We start from the raw sequence: 18,164 nt of genomic DNA, 5'->3' as shown, positions 1-18,164 counted from the left end.
TTTACAAGGACCCAACAGTTCTAGTAGTTTCCTCCAGAGCAAGCAACAGTGGAAAAGTGGCAAGGAAAAACTTCCTTTTAGGCAGAAACCTGGGACAGACCCAGACCCAGACCCAGGCCCAGCCCCAGGCTCTTGGTAGGCGGTGTCTGACGACCGGTTGGGGTTAAAATGAAGAGTGGAAATAACAAAAATAGAAAAAATAGTAGTTTGTCGTAGTTCTTTGTAGTTCATATTTGTCCTGGGACCCTCTGAGGGGTCCTGGTCCCTAGGTTGGACACCACTGCTGTAGCCTAGGCATTGTACATGTACTTTCCTCTAAAGGTTTAACCCTCGTGTTGTCTTCCCACCGACCTGGACATTTTGGTTTTTTTTTATTCAAAATATAAAATGAAAACCTTTTTAATCAACGTAATGTCGTCTTTCCTCCGATGATTTTGTCCCTCTTTCAATGTTTGTCGACTTTTTCTGAGCCTTGTGAATTTTTTTTTTTACATTTGTCACTTTTCAACATTTTTGTAACTTTATTTGACATTTGTTCCCATTTTAGTCACTTTCATTGACATTTTTCTCTCTTTTTTTACACTTAAAAAAAAAGTTATTTTACCATTTTTAATTTGTTCACATTTTAGTCACTTTTATTAACATTTTTCTTTGAGTTATTTTACCAATTGATTTTTTTTTTCTCCAAATGCTATAAATTGACAAAAAACACCCAATTTGAATGAAAGTAGTGAACTGATTATTTATTTAACTTGTGAGGAGCGTTGCTGGGAACCATCCACGTTACTTTTTTTTGTTTTTTTTTGTTGGAAAACCCAATTTTCTGATATAGAAACTCAGAATTGACCCGAAGACAACAGGAGGGTTAATAATAGAGGTTCCCACAGACTAATGGTGCAGAGATCAGCAGCTCTATTGTGTCAAACAAACAGACGTGAACTTTTCTCACTCCCGCCCCACAAGCCACGTTTCTTCCTCATGCCCCCCCCAGACACACACACACACACACACACACACACACACACACACACACACACACACACACACACACACACACACACACACACACACCACACACGTGCAGTGAAATATGATCGGCGCTCGTTACGCGCAGCAGCGAGCCATAACCCGGGCCAGGGATGCTCGGCGCAGACAAAGGAGGGAGGTTTCCGTGTGAGTGGTAATTATCATGCAGCCCAAAGGACGGAGAAGCTGCAGCTTCAAACACACACTGCCACATCACACACCGCCGTTACTGCCCTCCAACATGCGTTCAGGACTTCTGCTGTTGGTTCTTTCCTTGGCGAACAGTTGTCGGTGCGCCCCGCACCAGACTTGTCCTCCAGGAGACGAGCTGTTAGGTAAGGTCTCTTCCACTTTAGAAGTAAAGTTTGAAATTTAGGATGCGTAGCAAAAACAACTCAGGGGCCTAGTTGAAACGAGCAATGTGGGCGATTTGAGATCTAAGAATTACAATAACAGCTGATAGAGTTTCTTTGTACCAACGCTATAAACAAAAGTTAGGTGCTGTTCTAAATAACCAATTTTTCCGGGTATTATTTTCTTAAAGTATATTCTCCACTCTCCCCCAGCTGTATGGCATACAGTCAAAACGTGACCGTGACTTCATGTTATTGTCACCTGCTGTTTTTTTTTTTTTTTTTTTTGAAACCACATAAACAGTAATGCTGCAGAGGCCCTGCTTTGGAATAGTCTTGCTTTTGAAGATGTCGCCTCCTAGCGTTTTATTTGTGACCCACTAACAAGTTCATGTTTTGTGTGTGTGTGTGTGTGTGTGTGTGTGTAATGTTTTGTCTCCTACTGTACAGGAAGATGCAGCGACAACGATGGAGACAGACGTAGGTGGCTCATTTGAACCTTCCATTAAATCTATCTATTAAAGATCCCATGTTGTATGCCAGGTAGGCTACAGGAGGTGATCAGAGCATGTGTAACAATCACAAATCAGGGCCCAGCTACTTAGAAATTAGACTATGTAACCTAAGATGTATTTGGAGGCAGGGACTTGACTTTCAGGGGTCGGGAAAAGCCAAACTGTTTGACATACCAAGTCAAGATCCAACAGGCCTCCTCTCCAGACAGCTGGTCTCTGAGAGGAGACGAAGCTGCAGCACCTGAGGATTTAGGTCCTTCTCTGTTGAAAGGCCAGGTCTAGCAGGGTTGAATAGACCAAAGTGGTTCTTTACTACGCGTCTGTACTGTCAACTAACGAAACAACAGAGCCACCAAAGCAAATACTTGAAAAAAGGAAGAAAACAACTTGTTTTTAAAAATGTAAGTTACCACCTCTCTCTGCTTTCTCTGTTCCACAGCGACCTGTACAGAGCTGAACCTGGGCTACTGTAATGATATGGAGTACTCTAGGTGGGTGGTAGTGCTTGGTACTAATGGGGGCCAGACAACCTGGGACCCGCATGGGACCCAGATCGGGAGAACCATGTCAACATTTTAGGGCATTGCTGTAGTTACTTTACTTTCAGTTTTCTTCATAAGCTGATTGTTGTCATCATTTCAGCCAGAGTGATGAAAACAAAAGATCATGTATCTAACAATAACTTAACCCTTGTGTTGTCTCCGGATCAAATTGACCCCTTTTGCTATATCCATATTCTTTTTAATTCCCCAAAATAAAATGGTTGATTCCACACAACGCTCTTTGGCAAATACAAATCTCTACTTTCATTAATTTTGGGGCGTCTTATTCAATTTTATAGCATTTGAAAAATAAAATGAAGTGGTTTTGAAATAGTATTGAGTAAAAGTTGACATATTCAAGTCTGTGATTATCATCAACATCCATTCCTTTAATTTTAGTCTCAATAATTCCTAATTTCTGCTTTTCTAACTCAAACACTAGGTATTATTTCCTATAAATTAGGTTTATTGACCATACATTCCATATATAACTGTAAAACTATAGCAAATAAGTTAGTGTTACGTAGTGTTGAAAATGTAAAAAAAAGTGACAAACATTTAAAAAAGAAGTTAAAACCAACGATAAAAATGGGACGGGAAGACAACACAAGGGTCAACATCGCAACATAATACCTGAGTAATGACTTTGATCACTGACTTAGTATCGCAAAATAATGAAAATACATCTCAAAATTATGACTTGCTTATCTGAAAATAATGAGAAACGTATCCAAATAATGACTTAGTATCCCAAAATAATCACAAACGAGGTAAATTATGACTTATGTATCTGGAAAGAATGACTTAGTATCTCAATATAATAAGCCAGTATTATTTTGAAATGGGCTTTCATAGTATCACGGTTAACGGCTTGTGTTAAAATGCCACTCCAGAACCATATTCCCCAACATCCTGGGCCACCGGAGTCGCCTGGAGGCCGAGTCGGGGGCGGAGTACCTGCTGCTGAGCGTCATCCACGGCCTGCTCAACGGGGAGTGCTCCCCGGAGATCCGTCTCCTGGGCTGCTCGGTGGTCGCTTCGCCCTGCCGGGACGACAAGATGATCAAGCCCTGCCGCAGCACGTGCGAGGCCCTGAGGAGGGACTGCGCCCATGCCTTCGAAGCCATCGACATGGCCTGGCCGTACTTCCTAGACTGTGACCGCTTCTTTGCCAGCGACCATGAGGGCTGCTTTGACCCGCTGGCAGGGCTGAAAGGTAAAGACGTATTCTGATCCTTTACTCAGGTAAAAGCATGCCACGCTGTGCTCTGGTAGAAGTAAAAGTTCTGCATTGGAAAGGGTACTTAAGTTACAGTGTGTAAGTATCATCAGGAAAATGGACTTAAAGTATGAAAAGTGCAAGAACTCAATGCAGAAGGATCTTTTGATCATTTTCGAAACCGGAAATCCTCAAAAGATTTGTATTGATCAGCTAAGTGTTCAGCTGGGCTTGAATTTAATTTACAATAAAACAAATGGAAAATATTCTCAATAAAATGTAATACACTGCATGTGTTTTGTGTGTAGAAATCCTAATTTCCCCATTTCTTATCCTATCTTATCTTGAAAGCGGTCAGATGAATGTAGTGGAGAAAAAAGTAGGATTTTTCTCTCTGATGTGTAGTAGAAGTAGAAAGTGGCATGAAGCCTTTCCAATGTGCCCTCCTCCAGCCAGACAGGAGCAGGAAATGTCTAGCTTGTCTCCGGAAGAGCCCAGCACCATCATCCAGTTCACCCACACCTCCAACGCCCACATGTACAGCCTACTGAAGAGAACAGCCGCCAAGTGCTCCCCCATCTCTCATGTGTACAGCATCGGACGCAGCACGGAGGGCAGGGATCTGCTGGTCATCGAGTTCAGCAGAAACCCAGGACAGCACGAGCTATGTGAGTAATCCATTGTGTCATTCCATTCTTCTTGTTCGGGGTTTTTTGTCTGCATAGAGGAATACAGTTTGATAATAATTCAAAATAAAAGTAGAAATTCAAATCCTCTCTGAATGTGTTTAGGAGCCATTTACCAGCATAACAAGCAGAACATAATCTTGAATATGAGAGCTAATCTCAGTGTTACCATCCAGAGTCAGGCTGTGTCGGACTCTCCTGGTGACATATCTAAATATTAAATATGATTTGTTGAACCACTTTTGCTAATTGGGGTTTAGTTAGTTCAGGTTGAGTTTATCAAACTATCAGAAATAAGAGGTAAATGCATAGATTTCGGTCAAAAAAGGTAACACAGACTCGTTGGCTTTACTGTACATGGACCAATCAGGCTTACTGTAGTTTGTAGCCCCCCCCCCCCCCCTCCCCCCAAAGGCCCAATCTGAGACAGGAAAAACCCTGTTATTAATATTCTCTATTCCGTTGTTTCTGTTGTGTATCCCCTGTGTAAAAAACAACAACCACCTATTGATTACTCTTCCCCCTGCTTACCTTGAATGTCTCATCAAGCATTAACTGCTTTTTGGCCACTTGGGCGCTATGGAAACCAGCCGTAAACACAACATTATTAGCACATCACAATGTTGATATGGGGAATTACTGTACAGTGGTACTCCAATATGTTTGGGAGCAGGGCATGTGAAATGGGTCTATCTGCACTTATTTTCTGAAAATGGCTAATTGGGGGAAACACTAATGAGAGGGAACCAATCAGTAAAGCTGTGATTGTGAATCGAGATTGGGATTCATCACAGCTGGCCTACCTGGATGCGACGGCGAATTGGCACGCATCCACGTCTTCATGCAGTTACACATTCACACATATAACATATGCTCTGCATATACCCCATGGCAAAGCTCTACATTATGACATCTATACTATTCCTCGTCTATGTGTTTTTTCGAGTTTTTATCATTGTCTCTTATTTCGAGCAACTCATAATACCAATTTGTTATTATTATATTAGTATTTTCACAACTGGATTGTTTTACCTGGTCAATGTATCTTCTTTCACTCACTGGGTTCAATTCAACTTCAATTCAACGACTAAGCTTCACAGTAACAAGAGTTATTCTAATCAGTAGGCTTTATGATCTTTAACAATGGGGACGCCTGCGGTTTGCGGTGGTAATTAGCCAGCAGTATATCGAGTAGTCAGTCCACCCACAACATTAAAATCATTTCTCCCGGTCGACACGGAGACCACATTGGACACAAGTAAAAAAACATTTTGCAGATGGCATCCGTGGTTACAAACTCTTTATGCTTTCTCTAAGAAGCTCTGATAAATGAATACTGTACACTATACACCACCAAATTGGAGACACAGATATTCCCTCAGGAGTTGATGGGGACCTAAAGAGAGCAAAAGGGTGAATATCTTTATTATTAGATGGACACAAAGCCAACTCCAATGCATGCTAATGTTGCCCCGTGTCTGCCACATGTGCAACGAGGCAACGGATTGCTTGCACTTTCTGAATGTATGCTACTTTAACATTGTGTTTCCAGCTTGTTCTGCCACACTGAAGTGGCTGAATCAATGACTGCAGCTTTAACCATGTTTGCTTCTGTCTGTGAACCGTAGTGGAGCCAGAGATCAAGCTGGTGGCCAACATGCATGGCAACGAGGTGCTGGGCCGCCAGCTGCTCATATACATGGCCCAGTACCTGTGTTCAGAGTACAATCTGGGGAACCAGCGAATTCAGACCATCATCAACACCACCCGCGTCCATATTCTGGCCTCCATGAATCCAGATGGCTATGAGCTGGCCGCCTCAGAGGTAGAGGATAGCAATGACCCGGAGCTCAGCAACCAGGAAGTAAATACTGTTAACAGACAACCAAAGACAAACCGCCATTATCCGCTCTCAGTCTCATTGTCTGTGCAGTCTGTTCAGCTTGAGGTGTGGAGGTGGAGGAATCAAGTACTCTGCTGAGGGATGCACAGGGATTGTGGGTTGTGAAATGGGACACTGTTGAGCTACTTTAAGACAATGTAGCTGTGCTTTTTGTAAGGCTATCAATTTTAAAAAATCTCTACAAAAGGAACACATTTTGCTATGGCATGCTGAAGGATAGGCCTTTGCTCTGCTCTAAGATTGTTAAAGATTAATTGGAAACATTGGAAAATTGGTAATTCATTAATGTCGGTATTAAGAAGACGAGCAATAATAAATCAGTGGTTGTGGGAGGCTGCTGGTGGATTTAACTACTGTTAGGTCTTATTCCTGGTTCGGTTGCTACATTAGATGTAGGAAATCAGAGTACTAAAGCCTTCCACCTTCCACCTATCACCTTATTGTCTACTACTAACCAGAGAGTTCAACACTAATCATCACCTCAGCTCTGTTTATTCTACTCTATGCTGTGATGTAGTTGTAGTGTGAGAAGCAGCTTTCTGTGGACTTTGTGTGACAGGCCTGAGAAAGTGGGACTTCTTTGGCATCTCTGAAGCCTTTTAATACTCAGTGGAGCAATGCTGACACAGCCTTTTGGTCAAAAATGCTGTGCGTTTATGTATCAGGCTGTGCTTCTAAAAATCCGTACGTGCATGTGCGCTGTAGACTGATCATGTGTATGCTCAAATGTCTGTTGCAGTCATTGACAGGGGGGCTGTTAACAGTCGTGAGGTCCACTATGAAGATCAGTGAGGACCACCAGTGTCCATGTATGTAATGTCCAATCATTCCGTAGCTTGATATCTTCATGAGACCGTACGCAAGAGAGGCACTTTATATGCATGGGTGCATTGGGTTTCATTAATGAAGGTGTGCAGCATATATACAGCAATATGATTACATCTCAAATGTGTTATGTAGGACAAACTACTTTGAATGTATTCATATTCAGTATATTCCAATATTGCATGTGTCATATACATTTTTCAATTTTACTTATCAACTAGTGAAATAAGGCCTTACAATTCTTTATATATATATATATAAATATATATATATATATATATATATATATATATATATATAATGTGTATATATGTATGGGAATTATAGGGGTTTTGTAAATCATAGAGTGGTCTAGACCTACTCTATCTGTAAGTGTCTCGAGATAACTCTTGTTATGATTTGACACTATAAATAAAATTGAATTGGATATTTGTACTCAATATGGCAATATATACATACTGTATATATAATAACATGCAACAGTTTGCCTATAATCCCAAAAGTCTCTTCCCTAACATTTATGAAAAATGGTTTCCTCTTGACACTCTATTTGCTCCCTTTTCTCCTGACGGATATATGGTTGCTTGTCTACATGTTAACAACAGAATTAACAGCGATAGTCTCGCAGGGTCCTTCCTGTACGTCTGACTAATAATCATATCATTGGTTTTCATTAGTCCCTTTACATAATCCCCATCCTACTAACGACTACACATCATCATGAATAATGTCACACTGTGACACTTTGCAGTACTCCTCATTGTTGTTGACCCTAAACTTTCCAGGGTCACCTGTTGAATGGTTGGACCAACGGACGGACCAACGCCCAGAATATTGACCTCAACCGTAATTTTCCAGACCTCACGTCCATTTTCTACCGGAACCGCCGCAGCAGGCACTTCCGCATTGACCACATGGCGATCCCTGACGCCTACTGGTTTGGCAAGGTAACGGGATTTTGAATCAGATTAATCATCAGCACATACACTACATCAGCATGTATTAGTATATAGTATATCTTCAATCCTACCTTTGGGCTGTAGGTGGCACCAGAGACCTATGCAGTGATGAAGTGGATGAGGTCCCTGCCCTTCGTACAGTCTGCGAGTCTTCATGGAGGGGATCTGGTGATCTCCTATCCCTTTGACTTCTCTAGACACCCGCAAGAGGAGAGGATGTTATCCCCAACTCCAGATGAACAGGTAGGGAGGAAGGATGGGAGTCTGGGTTCCTGGATCCACGTCTGCTGACGTAGTTTGGTCCAACGGTGTAGCTGGCCGTGGTACTTAATTACACGTTTGAGGTACTTGTACTTTACTTCAGTCTTTTCTTTTTGTGACACATTTGACTTCTACTCCGCTACATTTCAGAGAGAAAGATAGTACTTTCTACTGCACTACTTTTATCTGACAGCTTTAATTGCTACTTACTTTAGTTACTAGTTACTTTAATTACTCCACTGCATTCATCTGACAGCTTTAGTTACTACTTACTTCAGTTACTAGCTACTTTAGTTACTAGTTGCTTTAGTTACTCCACTACATTCATCGTACAGCTTTAGTTACTAGTTACTTTAGTTACTAGTTTTTTTAGTTACTTTAGTTACTCCACCACATTTGTCTGACAGCTTTAGTTACTAGGTAATTTAGTTACTAGTTACTTTAGTTACTCCACTACATTAATCTGACAGCTTTAGTTACTAGGTAATTTAGTTACTAGTTACTTTAGATACTCCACTACATTTGTATGACAGCGTTAGTTACTTTAGTTACTCCACTACATTCATCTGGCAGCTTTAGTTACTAGTTACTTTAGTTACTAGTTACTTTAGTTACTCCACTACATTCATCGTACAGCTTTAGTTACTAGTTACTTTAGTTACTAGTTTTTTTAGTTACTTTAGTTACTCCACCACATTTGTCTGACAGCTTTAGTTACTAGTTACTTTAGTTACTCCACTACATTAATCTGACAGCTTTAGTTACTAGGTACTTTAGTTACTAGTTACTTTAGATACTCCACTACATTTGTCTGACAGCGTTAGTTACTTTAGTTACTCCACTACATTAATCTGACAGCTTTAGTTACTAGGTACTTTAGTTACTAGTTACTTTAGATACTCCACTACATTTGTCTGACAGCGTTAGTTACTTTAGTTACTCCACTACATTAATCTGACAGCTTTAGTTACTAGGTACTTTAGTTACTAGTTACTTTAGATACTCCACTACATTTGTCTGACAGCGTTAGTTACTTTAGTTACTCCACTACATTAATCTGACAGCTTTAGTTACTAGGTACTTTAGTTACTAGTTACTTTAGATACTCCACTACATTTGTCTGACAGCGTTAGTTACTTTAGTTACTCCACTACATTCATCTGGCAGCTTTAGTTACTTTAGTTACTCCACTACTTTCATCTGATAGCTTTAGTTACTAGTTACTTTAGTTACTTTCCAAATTAAGATTTTTAATTGTTTCCAGTTTCTAAAATGTGAGGGGTTTTCTGCATTGAGTACTTTTATTTTTAATACTTTATTACATTTATCTGATGATACTTACATACTGTTACTTAAGTAACATTTCAATGCAGGATTTTTACTTGTAACAGAGTATCTTACAGTCCGGTAATAGTACTTTTAATTAAAGTGCTCACAGTCTGCTTATTTTCAGGTTTATGATTGTATTTTGAGGTTGTACCAGAATAGTTTTACATGGTTACATTTTCAAAAAACGCCTTGCATTTGTTGTACTGCACATTGCTGCAGCTCATCTATGTTGTTATTTGTATCAATCCACTAGACATACAATCTACATACATAGCATCTGATTGGAGGCTAGTCTCACTTTGTCCCACAGCAACATTAAAAGAGTTTAGATGTGTGTATGTTGTTTCTGTTAATAATGAATTGGATTAAGTGTCCATTTCATTATAATATTCAGATTTATCATAAATAATGGATCAGGGATCAATAAAGTATTCTGAATCTGAATGTACATGTATTTTATGTTCCGTTAAGGGGGGGGGGGGGGGGGGGGGGTCCAATTTGAACATTTAAAAGTAATGCACTAGTTACTTTCTGAAGTAACTAGTTACTTTAAAATTTGTAACTGAGTATCTAATTTAGTTACTTTTTGTAAGAAGTAACTAGTAACTCTAACTAATTAATTTTTAAAAGTAACTTGTCCAACACTGCTACAGAGTGAGGCATCTTACTTCTATTCCATCTTTGTTGGGAGTCACACATGTTCAGTCCCTAGGTAAGGACTACTAGCCAGTCAGGAGCAGAGTATGAGGGCGTGCCCTGACAGTACCTAGGTAAGGACTACTAGCCAGTCAGAAGCAGAGTATGAGGGTGTGCCCTGACAGTACCTAGGTAAGGACTACTAGCCAGTCAGAAGCAGAGTATGAGGGCGTTCCCTGACAGTACCTAGGTAAGGACTACTAGCCAGTCAGAAGCAGAGTATGAGGCGGCCCTGACAGTACCTAGGTAAGGCTACTAGCCAGTCAGAGCAGAGTATGAGGCGTCCCTGACAGTACCTAGTAAGGACTACTAGCCAGTCAGAAGCAGAGTATGAGGGCCCTGACAGTACCTAGGTAAGGACTACTAGCCAGTCAGAAGCAGAGTATGAGGGCGTGCCCTGACAGTACCTAGGTAAGGACTACTAGCCAGTCAGAAGCAGAGTATGAGGGCCCTGACAGTACCTAGGTAAGGACTACTAGCCAGTCAGAAGCAGAGTATGAGGGTGTGCCCTGACAGTACCTAGGTAAGGACTACTAGCCAGTCAGAAGCAACGTATAAGGGGTGAGGTTAAAGAAAAGAAAGGGAAATAGCCCAAAAGCACCTCTTTAAGTAAAGGATCTAAATACTTCTTCAACCACTGGCAGCTGGTCATAACTTCCTCTCTCACCACACGCCATGCTCAGGTCTTCAAGCAGCTGGCTCGTACGTACGCAGACGCCCACGCCACCATGTCAAACAACGACACTGAAAGGTGTGGAGCCTCCTTTTACCGAACCCGGGGCATCATCAATGGGGCATTGTGGTACAGTTTTGCTGGTGGTGAGACACAAGAATTTTAAAATTACAGAGAGAACCACGTATACGTTAGTGTTCCTACCCGTCTCATTGGTTGTGAGGGACTCCTAATGTACATGTCTCCCTTGCAGGTATGTCAGACTTCAACTACTTGCACACCAACTGTCTGGAGATCACCGTGGAGCTCGGCTGTGACAAATTCCCCTCAGAGGCCGAGCTTTACCCTGAGTGGAAGAGGAATAAGGAGGCTCTGCTCAGTTTTATGGAGTCTGTAAGTGTCTGTTAAAAAAGCTTGACGACCACTTTGTGTTAAAATGTGCATATTTTTACAGTGCATTATTTATTTAAATTGATAGAGCAATGAGGAAAAATTGAGAATGAAAGTGTGAACTGATAACCTCTTGTTAAGTCAAATTTGTGGCAGACAAGGAGATAATATGCTTTCCGTTGTGCTTCTTGTCCCTGAACAGGTCCATCGAGGGATAAAGGGAGTAGTTAGGGATGGTGATGGAAATGGGATAAAAGGTGCAACTATCTCTGTCAGGGGGATCAGAAAAGATGTCACCACAGGTAAACACAGCCCTGCATGTAGTAGAACTGTAGTAGAACTTTGATGTTTAGTCATATATTGTTGCCTTCAGGAAGTGTTAGGGTGTAGAGGTTGGCATAAGATTACCTTTGATATTAAACAGTTTTAGCCAGGATTTTAGGACCACATAATCCTGGAATATCTCAACAACTGTTGGATATATCGCCATGAAATTTATATTCCTATGATGATATATCATGGGTGATGCCTTAAGGTTTACTTTGAGTTTGTGCTTTTGTGTCGACAACTATAGATGGCTTGTCATAAGACATTCATGGCCCTTTCAGGAGGAATTGTAATAACTTAGTTGATTTCTAAAGTCTTTCTCTAGCACCATCATAAGATCAAAATTTGAATATTTCTAATATTTGTTTTATCACCTGCAAAAAGTAATGGCATTCCGATCAGCCTCAGCTGCATGTTCTTTAGTGCTCATTAGCAAATGTTAGCAGGCTAACACGCTAAGATGGTGAACATGAAAGAAGGAATATCTGCAAAGCATCAGTATGTTAGCATTGTCATTGTGAGCATATTAGCATGCTAACGCTTGCATTTCAAAGCGCCGCTGTGTTCCGCCTCACAGAGCAGCTAGCATGGCTGTAGACTTCTTTATATGTCCACTCTGCCCTCTTATTTCTCACACTTCTTTCAGTTCCTCTCTTCTTTGACTGGTCTGACGTTTACTGTATGAAACTGTCCCCCCCCCCTCTCCCCCTGCTCCAGCTGAAGATGGAGACTACTGGCGGCTGCTGAACCCCGGTACCCACATCCTGACGGCCACAGCCAAGGGTTACTCCAGGGTCACTAAGAGGGTGTATCTGCCTCACCACATGAACAAGGCTGGCCGTGTCGACTTTGTCTTGGAGAAGGTTGGATCTTTGTCTTTGTTATCTTGTTGGTTTAGTTTTAGTAGAGATTTATCGTGTCAGATTTCCGTCTGCAGTCCCTGGGCCCGGTGAACCCAAACACTAACACAAGTTCCAAAATCCAATACTTACTAAATGGATGGTCATCCATTATCTCTGCTCCATCCTCACTATGTCCCTTGTCCTGCATCCAGGTTCCCATAGAGCCTGATATCGACGACCACCTCTTCCCTACAGTAGACACATGGGATCGCTTCGACCCATACAACCAGTTTGAACGCTATGGTGAGCCAGACCTAAGTCAGGGAGGGATCGAGCGGGAGGAAAAGCCGTGGTGGTGGAACTACTTCTCCCAGTCTGGCATCTCACCTCCACACTGGCTGCTGCGAAGTGTCTAGACACATACAGGACAATGAGGATCTCACTGCGAGACCGGTGATGGACGGTCCCACTGGTGCACACACAGCAAGACTTAGCTGGGACACTACAATCAGCAGCACCTAAATAGGCTTCAGTGCTTCCTGGAAGGATGCAAATAGGCTGTTTTCCGCCAGGCAACCCATTCTGGCCGGCAGGCGGAGTTTCGGCCAATATTGCTTTGCAGCTACATTTAACTTCTTTTAACTGAAAATTTTACCACGGGAAAAATACAGATTTATAAATGCGTCAATCAACTTTTTAAGAAGTCAAAATGAATTGTATGCACTTATTTGAATGTTGCACACTACAATTACTCATGTGACGGCAGCTGCATAACATGTACACATGTAAAAGTAAAAGTTGGGCACACATTTGCACACTGCATAAGTGCAGCAGCCAGCATTTTCTGGACCTGCAACAGCACCTCAAATTGAACACCACATTTAAGTTTGGATTAGTAGCAATACTGTGCCAATTGGGAACAGTAGAAATTCTTGCTTTATTTTTTTCACAAGCATTAAAATAAATAGTAAACAATTTTTGGCATATGTTCTTTCGTTTGTTTTAATTGATAAAGTAACCTGATGTTTTTAGAGTTAAAGTTAGAGTTTTCCACATCTCAGCTCTGACCTTTTAAGAGGCTGTTGTTGCCTTTGACCACCCGAGGGCGCCAGAGTATATGTAATGACCATAGACAGGCTGTGGTAGTGACAGTCAACGCATTTGTCTAACTAGATCCTTTGTAGGCTACTCTTCATTAATTCATGAAATAATGTAATTCTTCACAAACTCACTGAGTCTGTTTTAATACACGCCAAAAAGGATGAATTGGTTTAATGGGTTGATTTTACAGTCTTTGCAGAACTTAAGTCTCAAGTGAACGGTCGTAGTAGTTGTCAGAAACCATAAGAGAAGGACTTTATCTGCCAGGGTCAAAGTTCTGCTACTAGAAACTATCTTGCGGAGGAACATTTTATTTTAATTTTGTATTACACGCAGGGCTACCGCCCAAGCGCGCGCTGTACATATCCTTCCGACATGACAGTATGACAGGTGCGTTGGCTTCGTTTGATGTGATTGTCACCAGTTTGTTTGTAAGCTAACAAGCGAGGGGACGTTCTAAAACGCTTAACGTGAAAAAGCTTAACGTGGTTTAATGTAGGCTACCTAAACAACGATCAATCATCACCATATTTACCATGGCCATATCTTGTCATAAACACTTAAACCTGTCAAAAAAACTAAACTGAAATCCAACGATTATAGAAGTTATCTCACGGTAACGTTTTCTTCTTCATTGGTGTCTATGGCGAGGAAAAAGCGTGGCTTAATGTACCTAAACATCGATCAATTATCACCATATTTCTCTCACATATTGCTCCTCATAACCAGTACAAACTGTCAAAAAATCGGACCCAAAGTCCGATTACTATGGACGGTAGCTGACATTAAGCGTGTCTGCTTCAATAAAGGATATTGTAAGGAAAAAGCTTAACTTCATAACTTACAGAAATTACTTCATAATTGCAACCGCTTGTGTTGTATTCATTGTTGCAAAACTTGTTCTGTATATAGTTTGTTTGGAACTAGCTAGCTAACTGCTAACCTTTCTACCGGGACAACAGGAGGCTAAGTCACGCTATTTAGTTTTTGTGTGAGAAAACGCAGCATGCGACAGATACAACAAGCTTTTTTCTTCAGCAGCCAACCCTAAGGTAGGCTTCTCTCTCACAAAAATCCAATTAAGTTCGACAGGCTGTCAAACTTTATGTTGCTAGCCATATTTTAATAAGGGCACGTTGAGTCTCCCCCTTGCAGCATTCACCAGTTTCTCAATGTGTAAAACAGTCCCGGAAAATTCTGGCTAGCATGAACACCGGTTTTCAGGTGGGTGAGTAGTAGCATTTTTACCTGAATACATTCAGTATTTGGCAGGACTATTATATCTTGGCCTAATGAACAGCCTCTTGCTGTAGGCTATATACCATAGACTGTACATAGCCTACACCATAGACTGTATATACAGTCTGGAAAGTTAAACTTCCATATTTATGGACTAGCAGCTATATACCATAGACTGTATATAGCCTACACCATAGACTATATACAGTCTGGAAAGTTAAACTTCCATATTTATGGACTAGCAGCTATATACCATAGACTGTGGTATATAGCCTACACCATAGACTATATATAGTCTGGAAAGTTAATCTTCCATATAAATGGACTAGCAGCTATACACCATAGACTGTGGTATATAGCCTACACCATAGACTATATATAGTCTGGAAAGTTAAACTTCCATATTTATGGACTAGCAGCTATATACCATAGACTGTGGTATATAGCCTACACCATAGACTATATACAGTCTGGAAAGTTAATCTTCCATATAAATGGACTAGCAGCTATACACCATAGACTGTATACAGTCTGGAAAATTAATCTTCTATATAAATGGACTAGCAGCTATACACCATAGACTGTACACAATCTGGAAAAACTAATCTTCCACATAAATGGATTAACAGGAATATACCTTAGACTGTATATAGCCTACACCATAGACTGTATATACAGTCTGGAAAGTTAAACTTCCATATTTATGGACTAGCAGCTATATACCATAGACTGTATATAGCCTACACCATAGACTATATACAGTCTGGAAAGTTAAACTTCCATATTTATGGACTAGCAGCTATATACCATAGACTGTGGTATATAGCCTACACCATAGACTATATACAGTCTGGAAAGTTAAACTTCCATATTTATGGACTAGCAGCTATATACCATAGACTGTGGTATATAGCCTACACCATAGACTATATATAGTCTGGAAAGTTAATCTTCCATATTTATGGACTAGCAGCTATATACTATAGACTGTATGTAGCCTACACCATAGACTGTATATACAGTCTGGAAAGTTAATCTTCCATATTTATGGACTAGCAGCTATATACTATAGACTGTATGTAGCCTACACCATAGACTGTATATACAGTCTGGAAAGTTAAACTTCCATATTTATGGACTAGCAGCTATATACCATAGACTGTGGTATATAGCCTACACCATAGACTATATATAGTCTGGAAAGTTAATCTTCCATATAAATGGACTAGCAGCTATACACCATAGACTGTATACAGTCTGGAAAATTAATCTTCTATATAAATGGACTAGCAGCTATACACCATAGACTGTACACAATCTGGAAAAACTAATCTTCCACATAAATGGATTAACAGGAATATACCTTAGACTGTATATAGCCTACACCATAGACTTTACATGCAGTCTGGAAAAATTAATCTTTCATATAAATTGAGTAGCAGCTATATACCATAGACTGTATATACAGTCTGGAAAATTGATGTTCCATATTAATGGACTAGCAGCTATATACCATAGACTATGGTATATAGCTGCTAGTCCATTTACTTCTCACAACAGACATTTTGCCTTATTCTAGTAGGAAATGCTCAGGTGTAACTAATAGAGGTGGGTAAAATAATTGAGTTATTTATTGGCGCTTTTCCAAAGATTTTGTCTATTTCTTCAAAGTTTCTGTCACTTTTCATGTTGTTTCGGTGCGTTACTGAGAGTTTTAAAGGTTCTTTAATATTTTTATTCTTTATAATCGCGATTCTCTCTAGAACCATGCAATTGTTTTGTTTTAATATGTTGATTTTTATTTAAAAGTACAAATCAGAAAACGGAGTGACTGAAAGAGGACGGGACAACTTTTAGACAGTTGACAGAGTTATATAGACAGAGTTTTGACAAGAGTGCAGAAAAAAAAACAAAAAAATAAATAAGTTTTGTATACAGTATATACACATGTTCTAAAAAGAAATACATAAAATAAGTACAGGTGTTGATCTACTTTATCACATTACATGTGACCATATCATGTTTATGATATGGAAGATTAATTTTCCGGTTTTCAGTGGATTGTTTTGGTTAAGGTTAGGCTTTTGATGTGGTTCTGCTTCCTTTAGCAAAAACAGCTCTGGTTAAGTCCAGAGTGGCTTTTGGTTTGTAACAAATTAAAACTGTCATATTTACTATCCCAAAAAAATAAAAGCTGCATGAAAGCAGTCCTAACAGGCAGCAACGATGCATTGCACACAGACTCAAAACTATACCTCAGATCTTGTTATAAACCTACCTGGATCAACCAATCAGCACTAACTACCTGCATGTATATAAGACATTAGGTACGCGTAAAAAAATAGCCGTGTGCACCAATAACAGATACTGTAATGATAAAATAAATCTATGGTTGCACTAGTTTGTAGCGTCTCTTTATTTAGGCGCATCCAGCCTAATCCGTCTGCACCACCTGCATCCTACAGCTTTGCCCCAGCTGGAGCAGAGGATGCACAGCAGTCTATCAATAATATCTGCTGGCGACTGGATCGCGTGCAACCTCTCCTAACCTCAAAGTCCATCTGCTAGCTGCTTCTAAAGCACATTGACCTGTGCTTGAACTAATGCAAGTATATTAAGCCAAAGCACGATTCATATTCATAATCTATCCCAAAATTAGCAGCTCAGTCTGCATAGTTTAGTCTATATTATGTAGACTGGTCATGTACTGTATGCTCAGAGCAGGTTTGATGATGATGGTGATGATGATGAGCTTAATACAGGTCTGAAGTAGGTGGAGAGACACCGTCATTGTGTCAACAGTGAACTAAATTGAGCGTGTATACTGTAAGCCGCACAAATAACGGTTGGACAATTCATTAATGTTAATAAAAGTATCATGTTGGACGTCATAAGGTTCCTATACATCCCACAAAGCTGGATGTAAAACAATCAGTTTAGAAACTGAAAGGTTGATAGTCGATACTCACGCACCCACCCCCGTCACTCCACTCAGCAGCCGGGAAGCAGGACACGGACGGGGGTCTCCTGTTGGTCTTGTGTTTGTACTCAGACTACATGCCCCACCCTAGCATTCACGGCTACTTGATAATTCACTATTTGCTCAAACTCTTCTCTTTCCGTTTTGATTAGCTGAATGACGTAGTTGTTAGGATTGCGCGATATTGACTTATGATATATTATTACGACATCCATATTAATTTTTGCTGTTTTTAAACATGTGAAATCACAAACGTTATGGGAAAACCCATTGTAACAATATTCATAGAATACAGTGC

At 40.3% G+C, this 18,164-nt stretch overlaps 1 protein-coding gene across 2 annotated transcripts; it reads left to right on the top strand.

The window, feature by feature from the left end:
* The first annotated feature begins 1,129 nt into the window (after positions 1-1,129).
* On the top strand, positions 1,130-13,530 carry LOC116695792 (carboxypeptidase Z). 2 transcript variants are annotated; one of them, XM_032526259.1, is made up of 13 exons: positions 1,130-1,361; positions 1,830-1,859; positions 2,334-2,385; positions 3,330-3,652; positions 4,108-4,323; positions 5,970-6,205; positions 7,855-8,016; positions 8,113-8,271; positions 10,998-11,133; positions 11,241-11,380; positions 11,580-11,679; positions 12,422-12,567; positions 12,759-13,530. In XM_032526259.1, the coding sequence occupies exons 1-13, from the start codon at positions 1,190-1,192 to the stop codon at positions 12,960-12,962; spliced, it is 2,076 nt and encodes a 691-aa protein (XP_032382150.1). In that variant the 5' UTR covers positions 1,130-1,189; the 3' UTR covers positions 12,963-13,530. The 2 variants fall into 2 exon arrangements, with proteins under 2 accessions (XP_032382150.1, XP_032382157.1); XM_032526266.1 differs by having other exon boundaries at positions 1,139-1,361; positions 5,970-6,166.
* The last annotated feature ends 4,634 nt before the right edge of the window (positions 13,531-18,164 follow it).

This window comes from Etheostoma spectabile, chromosome 2, assembly GCF_008692095.1.
Source record: "Etheostoma spectabile isolate EspeVRDwgs_2016 chromosome 2, UIUC_Espe_1.0, whole genome shotgun sequence".
Taxonomy (NCBI): Eukaryota; Metazoa; Chordata; class Actinopteri; order Perciformes; family Percidae; genus Etheostoma; species Etheostoma spectabile.
This window is presented reverse-complemented; position numbering and strand designations above follow the sequence as displayed.